Source organism: Cinclus cinclus, chromosome 22 (genome assembly GCF_963662255.1).
Source record: "Cinclus cinclus chromosome 22, bCinCin1.1, whole genome shotgun sequence".
Classification (NCBI taxonomy): Eukaryota; Metazoa; Chordata; class Aves; order Passeriformes; family Cinclidae; genus Cinclus; species Cinclus cinclus.
Genome location: NC_085067.1, coordinates 6934782 through 6943355, shown reverse-complemented (window position 1 = coordinate 6943355; position 8574 = coordinate 6934782). Strand labels below are relative to the sequence as shown.

Below are 8574 nucleotides of genomic sequence, written 5' to 3'. Positions count from 1 at the left end.
TGAATGAAGTGTCTTAAATTATTTATTTCCTATTTTATCTGTGTAACTTCTGCAGCAGAAGTTATCTGTGAACGTGCAGCAGGCGCCAGTTTTGGGGTATTTGGGCTGCACTGCTGAGCGGTTCTCCTTGACCTGGCCCTCGGTTCACTGGGGAGACAGACGGACTTCTGCTGCGTGTCGGTGGTGCCTTGGCTTGGGTGGGCACTGGGGCTCCCCGGGCGCTCCCTGCCCGCGGGGCGCTGTGCCCGGGCACGGCTCGGCCCCGCGCGTTCCGTGTCTGCCCCGGGCCGGGCGCCTGCCCCGCCGGAACCCCTCCGCAGCGGGGTCTGCCGCCAGGCCTGGCAAGGGTTAACGCCGAAGCCCCACGCCCCCTTTGACGGAGTCGGGCCAACCTCGCCAAATTTGAAAAGGCATCCGGGGCTGAGTGTGCGCCCTGGGAGCATCGAGCCGCGCTGGCCCCGGACCCCCTGCGCGGGCAGCAGCCGCCGCCGGGGCTCGGCTTGCCGAGGGTCGGGGCTCCCTTTTGGCAGCCGGAGCAGCCATCCCCGTGTGCCCGGCACTCCTGCCCTGTGCTCCGCGCTCCCGTGGCTCCTCCGTGCCGCGGGATCCCGCCGTGACCCCGGCCGGGGGAGCGCGGTGTGGCCCCGCGCCTGCCGTGCGGTGTAAGAGGGAAAGGGGGAGGCGGTAGGAAGAATCCCCGTTCTTGCAAAAATGCGGCTCGCTCTTTTCTTGTCCTGGTGCTGCTGCCTGCATGGATGCGCGCTGGGCACTGGCTTCCTCTATCAATTCCCAGCATCAACCCTACAGCACAACTACCCAGAGCAGAGCTCCGGCTCGCCGGGCAGCGGCTTCGCTAGTCGCCGGTGAGTAAGAGCGGGTCCGCCTCCGGGAGGAGCTGCGCCCCGCCGCTGGCTCCGCGGGGACAAAAGGGCACGGCAAAGCCGCGGGCAGCGGTCCCTCGGAGGGTGCAGGGCCGTGCTGGGCTGCTGCCCCTCGGCGAGCCGGGCTGGGTTGCCCGCATCCTCAGTGGGGTGCGGGACGCTCCCTACCTGCCCGCAGCAGTGTCCGCCTCCTAGGGCAGGGAGCGGCTGGGGAATCGAGGAGCTGAGCTTGGGTTAATGACACCCGCAAAGCCTCCCCTTGCCGCGCCCAGCCCGTCGGGGAGGGGAAGGCGCTTTGCCGGGGCTGCGCGTCCCTGCGCGGTGCGCGGCCGGAGGAGGAAAACCTCCAGAGCCGGGACACTGGGGATGCCGGCAGAGGGAACTGTTACAGCCCTCGGCTGCGAGGAGAAACTTGTTCAGCTCAACAAAGGAAAGCCCTTAATTACAGCTCTCTCTTCAAGAACTGCAGCTTCCAAGTCCCTGTTTAAAACTAAACCTCCCACTCTTCTTTCCCCCATCCCAACCCAATTTCTTATAAACTTAATGTAAATCAGGTTTGATTTACTGTATCTTACTGCTTCAGTAGAGCAAACAATTTAGGCTTCTCCCCCTCCCCTCTGTTTTCTCTGGGTATTTCTCTAGAGGTGAAACAGCTGTTCAGATGAATGAGCTGCACTGTATAAAGCGAGAGTGCGGCTTAACCTGATTCCAGTTGTTCTCAGTTGTTCTTGAATTTCACTTTTTTCCTTTTTTTTTTTTCCCCCCCCGTCATTCCCTTAAATGCGGACTTGAGATTTAACATTCGGGGCTCGTCCATCCTGTCTCTACCTCTTGTCCTCTTCCCTTGCTAATACCTACTCTGCGTGAGTTGTCCTGCTGTGGAGGGTGGCTTCTCTTAGCACTACTTCTTTGGGCTGGGGACTGGGAGCAGGCACGGACACCGTGGATTTCCGTGTCGGAGGTGCAGGGGCGGGCACCAGCCCTGTGCCTTGCACCGGGCTCGCGTATGGTGCGGATTTCCCCCTGGGGGGATGTGGCTTTGTCCGCTTCGCAGGACAGGCCTGGGGCTGCAGGGGGTGTGATGTTAAACTACAGCAACTGTCAAAGGGTTTGAAACGGCAGAAAATTACAGAAGAGTAATGGGATAAACCTATCCCAGCTGGATCTCTTCCAAGGTACCCCCTTCCCAAAGCATGTGCTGCAATGAGAACCACATGTCATTTGTCTTACATATCTATTACCTTGCAGATCTTTGTTCAGAGCTACCACGCTTACATGAGTGTGGACTCTGCTTACCAAAGACCTTCCCCAGTTCATACTCTTGCACAGTTTTCCCATGCCTCAGTGGTTTGGACAGCTGATGCTTTGTCAGGGGAACGTGTCTCTTTCCAAGTCTATAAAGTGTTGTGAAAAACCACATAAACCTGATTTAAACAATGATGTTGGGGAAAGCTGGTAGATTTTTAAAATTTATTTTTTTTTACGTACAATGGAACTTTGCCCTGGGAGAATCTCCCGTTCTAGTTTAATGCGGGGGGAAGTAAAAAATTGAAGGGAGGAAAAAATCACCAGTGGGTGTTGTGCAAGAAAAATTCAAGTGCTCAATCAAATATCACACGTTGAAGCAATTTATGTATATTTTAATTTCCCCTTGAGTGGTGAAGTTTTGTTGTTGGCAAGTGTCTAACAGCTTCACTTTCTGATGGGAAAATCTGTGTGGGAAAACTTTCCCCAGCCACAGTGTTGGACTTCTGAGGGAAGTCTCCTGCCAGGTGCAGCTTCAGGTTGGGATAGCTGGACTTTCCTGGATTTAATATGGTCCATGATAGGAGTGAGGCTTTTTGCTCCGAGTCTGACGTTGATCTATATGGGTGCAGAGCCTTTTTTCAAGGGCTGAATCAGACTGTTTTTATGTTGTTCAATGTCCCTTTTGCCATTGGAACAGGGAATCTTGGTAGCACCTGAATTATGTGAAGCAACAGCATCTCCATCACAGCAAAGCTTTCTGGCCTCTGCCCTGGAAAGGCTGTGGAGGAGACAAGATGGTGAGAAGGTGATTGCTATTAATGGCACTATATGGCCATTCTCACTTTCTCTTCTTCAACTTTACCAGTATGTGCTTGGTCCAGTGACTTCTGGCACTTTTCTGAGTCAAAAATAAGCAGGGACAGAGCCTTGGAAGTTCCTGCTGCAGCTCCAGGTATTGGTACATTGCAGCACATACTGATGTGATGCTGTACAGTTGATAGATTTCCTTGATACAGGACACAGCATATTTCTGCAGTTGTCTTTTCCTGTCCTTGTTCAAAAAGTGATTGAGCTGTTTGTGAATCTGCTATCGATTTTGTAAAAATTAACTTGTCATAAGAGTTGTATTTTTCCAAGGGGAGAAGTTTCTGGAGTCCTTTGTGCTGATACAGCCCTTGGTATCTAGGTTGCAGGCTGGCTCAGAGATGGGCTCCTGAGGCTCTGAGGATTGCTGACCATGTTTCCTGCCAGAAGAATAAGGCCCTGAGCACTGTAAAAAGCTTGGGGTGGTGGTGAAGGGAATTTTGGACGAAAAATGTGGTTATTCACATTCTTCAAAGTAAAGCCATGGAATACTTGTTCTGGAGGAATGATGTATTCTTGGTTTAATTTTTTATTTTTTTCAAATGAGTATTCTAGCTTCTGGTTGGCTTCAATTGACAGGTCTTGGTTACTAGACCAAAGACACTTGCAGTCTCTCTTTGCACGTGCTTGAATTGAACTTCTGATGTGCAAAGTGCTTGTGACTGAAGTCCAGGCAGCAGTGTCTGTTGGCATTGTATAGATTGCAACAGCCTCACAATTTAACTTGAAATTCCCATTCGGTGCGTGCTTTTTGAACTTGCTGCTCTGTTAAGGCAGTGAATGGGAAATGGGCCTTACTGGAAGCATAAGAATGGAGGGGCTGCCTGCCAAGGAGAAATGGTCCTCCAAGTTGTGAGAAGCTTTGCTAACTGAGTTAAAGGAAGTTTGTTCCCATGCTAGAAGTAGCTCAGTTGTCAAGGAATGCCTGCCTCTGTGTTAGTTGTCTTTGGGGTTGGTGTTCTCCCAGCTCATTCTATTTTCCTGTACTTTCTACTTAGTCATGCAGTGAGTCCTTGAGAACTTAATTGTGGGAGTCAGAAACTTCTGAGAGTAGATGCAGGGCTTAGACTGGAAACCTGTTTGGATGAGAAGTGGAGGTGGCTGATAGAAAATCCCAAAACATGAACCCAAAAAGCAATATAGGATGATAATTTTTTTTACTGGGATCATTACAGTACCATAACAAAAGCCCTCTGGGGTGGATGCAAGTCCAGCTGGGGCAGTTAGGTCTTCAAAACACTCTTCAGCCTAAAAAGTTCTTCCTGGTAATGAACATTAGAACCATGATGTTACAAATAACAGGACTGAATAAGTAGGCATTCTTATCCACATTCTACTGGTAACTGTGCATTTGGTCACAGTAATTCCCAGTGTTTCCTACAGCAGTGATGGTTCTTGAGGATGGATATGGAGAGGAAAGTAATATCTGACAGCTGTAAATGCAATATTTGGTTGCCAGAGGGGAGAGGCTTTGACATGGAAGGTCAGGTGGCCTTTAGCCATTTCTTGTTGTGACTCTGAGCACAGCCTAGGAGAGTAAGACCTGGGTTCCAGTTGCTCCTCTACCAATGGTTTACTCCATATCAGTGGGCAAATCACTTTGCCATGGAATAATTAAACCTGCTCTGTGAGCTGCTTTGACGTGGGAATAATACTAAACAGACACCAGATTTTCAGTACTGCAACTTGTCTTGCTTCCCTGAGAAACCCAAAGTGTTGGTGCTTGAAATATATTTTCAATTATTCCTTGAGACAACCAGTTTCCTAACAGGTCACTTGAATGTCTGGCACTCAAGATCAAGATGTCTGTGTGGATCTCTTGTAGGTAGATGTGTTCTGTCCAGAATAACTGCCCGTGTTGTGCCTGGCCCTACAGTTGCATCTGTGCTGGGCTGGAAATGACCCTCCCCAGCACAACTGCACTGTAATGTAACAACCTCCAGCCTCTTAGGTGAGGTTTTTGCTCCCTTAAGTAACTGTGGGTCTCTTTATTGTGATAGAAGCCTGTTCTTATTATTAAAAGGTCATCTATGAATAAGTATCCCTATTTATGCAGTCTGTCAAAATGCTTTCAGAATGTGTATCTGGAGTATTCCTGATGGATTTTTATTAATTCTCTCTCACTAGAGAAAGATATCTTGAACCTTATTTCAGCCTCCAGCTCTGAACCTCTCATGACTCTTAAGTGGGTGTGGAATATAAAACTATACATATTGGCCAAATGTGGTTCTTTCTCCTTTTAGTGACAGCATCTTGTTCTCTGAGTCATTCTCTCCATCACCTAATTGTCTGCTCATTGCCTGAGGTCCCTGGTTTGCTGTGGACTGTGAGGATGTCAAGCAAACAAGCTGGGATTTGTGTCATGCTGAGTCCTCTGATCTAATTCTGCTTTGAAGTGCCCGACCCAGGTAACCAAGAGGTCAGAAGGTCTTGAGCTCATCACCAGACCCTGGAACTATCTGGTGTTTGTTCCCTGGACTCTGCAGCCATATGATCTTCATCTGACTCGTGGGGTTCAGGCTGTAACTTTGCAATGCAATTAGCAGTGGAGCCAATGGTAGTCTAAGGGTCTGGTGACACTGGAATGGCTTTGAAATACCAGATGCTATTGTAGCTTTTGCAGTAAATTGTATTCCTGTAGGAAATCTATTGTCCTGCCTTTCCAGCTGCTGGTGAGAATAATTTCATCCTAGGTGGGTTTCATTTGCCAGTTTGAGGGGAAAATCAAAGGGAGCAGAACGGCAAAACAGTTGGTGCCAGTGAACTTGTGCTCCACTTGGACAAATTAACAGACGTTTCTTTCAATAATCTTTGTTTTTTAGTTTTCTCAAAGTTGAGCTTGTTTGGGTGCTAAAGTGCTGGTGGAAACAGGTCAGGTTGGAAGTGTCAAAGCTTTGCCTGGGGAGTGGTTCTGTGACAGTGGGATCATAGAATATTTACTCATCTCTGTTTTGTTGGGCTGTGTTTTGATAAAGGGGGAAAAAAGAAGAATGACTTTCAGATAACGTTTAAGAACTGAAAGCATAGAGCACTTTAGGTCTTCTACGTCAGGGTAATGTACCCTTCCCTGCATCAGACCTCCACTATGTCTGGAAATGTTACTGATTTTTAAATCATAGATGCCTTTCCTGTAGGATAATACAAAAATTCATCCAAATGCATTTCTGAAATAAGCACAAAGCTCTTGACTCACTTTTAATTAGGCAGATCTAGACAGTACTTAAATCTATTTCCACTGAGGCATAATGTTTATTTTGAATCTTTAAGCATACAGCCAGCCTGTGCCAACTTAGGTTCTGTTGAGGATAATAGCTGCAAATTAGAAAAAAAGGCCAATGCTACTAATTTGATTACTGTCCTACATTTTTCATCTTTTTTTACATAGCTGAATAATACACTATCTCTTGCCTAATATAAATATGCACAGTGTAGCACTCATCTGAATTAGAGTCCTTAATGCTGCAGAAGCCAACAAGAGTAGGAACTGTGGCATTGTTCCTTGTTGGTTTTGTTCATTACCTCCCCTTTTTTTTTTTTTTTTTTTTTTTTTTGAGAAATGGTTGGTTGTTGATGTGTAATTTATTACAATTTAGGTGCTTTGGCTGGTTTTAACAAGTAATGTTTTCCTCCTTTTGGAATTGAACAGATGTGTAAGTGAAGAGTATGTTTGGGTGGAAGTATTGCCTGTAATGTTTAGGCCTTGCTGTTTGAAAGTAGCTCAATCTTTTGGGGGGACCAACAAATAGGAAGCTATTTCAGATTTCAGACTTCTTTTCTGCTTCTAAAGCTGGGCAATCATATTTCTGGCACAGAAAGAAGCCTCTTTTCTCTGTCTAGAAATGGCTTTCACCCAGAGGCTCACACAGTGGATGCCTTTGAGACAAAAGCTAAAGGCAGCTTCACAATGTTTCATGTTTGGAACAAATCATCTCCTCTTCCATATTGATGTCGTTTGTCTGGAAAAGGGAATCTGCAACTCAAAATCGTAATAGTTGATTTTGAAACTGAGAAGAGACAATATCTCCGAGATGGTCTTATTTAGGATTCTTCCCTTTACCTCTGTGGTTTACTTTGTGTCTCCTGTCCATCCTCCCAGAGCTGAGTAAGGCTGTTCTTATCCAACCACCTGCCTTTGTGCTGAGCAAACAAACCATCTGTCAAAACATTAAAGCTAAAGTGAGGTACCACTGCATAGAAGGGACCAATTCATGTCCAATATTGACATCAGGTTATGTAGTCAGATGTCTTTTTAATCAATTCCACTTTTTCTGCCCCTAGGAACTGGGTGGAAGTGATATTCTTTGCAGCATTTGTGCTGCGTACAGGCATGTGTTTGCTCAGAGCATCTCAGAAATGCCAGTGCAGTGAAATCATGAGGCAGGGGAGTATTCCCTGGATGTGGTTGTGTAACCAAGTTATACAGAGTCTGTAGAGTTAAGAACAGGTCCAGTTGTTTCTCCTGGATGTCCCTTCCCCTTCTGTGTGTGTATGTGTGTTATGGAGAGGACATGTGTTTGTCTCTGTAGATGGACAAGACTCTTGATTCCTGATTTCCACTCTTTAATGGAATAGAAAGACCAAAGACATGGAAAGAGTGTGCCTTATAAAGGTAGCATAGGACAAAGTGTTTCATGAAAGATGCCTGTTTCATGCAAAGACAGTTTTGGGGGGGGACTGTGAGGAAGGGGACACAGCAAATTCGGTTGCAGGACCTGAATACTAACGTTCTTGGTCTTCTGTGTGAGAAAATGGGAACAGGATGCTCCTTACCCTGTGCATGTTGGATGTTAGAGCTGTTTAGGATTAAGAAAAGGCAGCTTCATAGGTGCTAAATGAGCTAAATGCTCCTTTTGCCCTGTTGGGATGACTTTGTGAGATGGAGCTGCTCAGTTAAGACACTACTCAAAAACTTCCCTTCTTGCCCTTGGCTTGTTTTGTGTCTGGGGTCAATCAACATCTGCTTTTTCCCTACAGGACTTTGCTTAGTTGTTCAGGAGTGTGGTGCTGGGAGCTCTCAGCTTGGTTTGAGCTGCTGTTCCTGGGGAAGGGCTGGGGGCAGATGGGCTGCTGGATGGATGACATAATGTCTCTGTGCTGGGCTCCTGTTGGCCCGGGGTGGCGGTGCTTGCTGGGGTGTGGTAGCCCTGAACGGAAGGGCAGACATTTCTTTTTTGCTGTGTGCTGCTTAGTCCTTATTAAACTCAGATGTTTCTAACCCCTTCCTCCGGGCTCTCATTATTGCTGTAAACACAGCAGAGCACAGGGAGCTTTTTCAAATCTTCATTTGAGGCAGCAATGGGTGACAGCTCTCCCCACATGAATTTAACACTTCAACCCAAGGGAGGTTCTGCCTGTTTTCCCTAAAGAAAGACTTTTTCATCAGATGCCACTTCTCTTGTTCCTGCCTCAGGTTGCTTGATTTCCTGGCTTTCATCTTGCCTGATTCTGTCTTGTGCTTCCCCAGAACCTGATTGGTTTCTTGTCTCATCACTGTATCTTGTTCAAATGTTGAGTTGTTTGCATTTTCAGTGGCAATGAAAGCAATACCAGCTAAAATAAGGTTTCTGTTGCTGTGCTACAT

The 8574-nt window shown here is 47.0% G+C and overlaps 1 protein-coding gene across 1 annotated transcript in view; it reads left to right on the top strand.

The window, feature by feature from the left end:
• The first annotated feature begins 711 nt into the window (after window positions 1–711).
• Window positions 712–8574, top strand: part of COL26A1 (collagen type XXVI alpha 1 chain) — a 160991-nt gene continuing 153128 nt past the window's right edge. The window contains exon 1 of the mRNA XM_062507127.1: window positions 712–863. Coding sequence (XP_062363111.1) covers window positions 712–863 — 152 coding nt within the window. The remainder of the gene's footprint in view (window positions 864–8574) is intronic.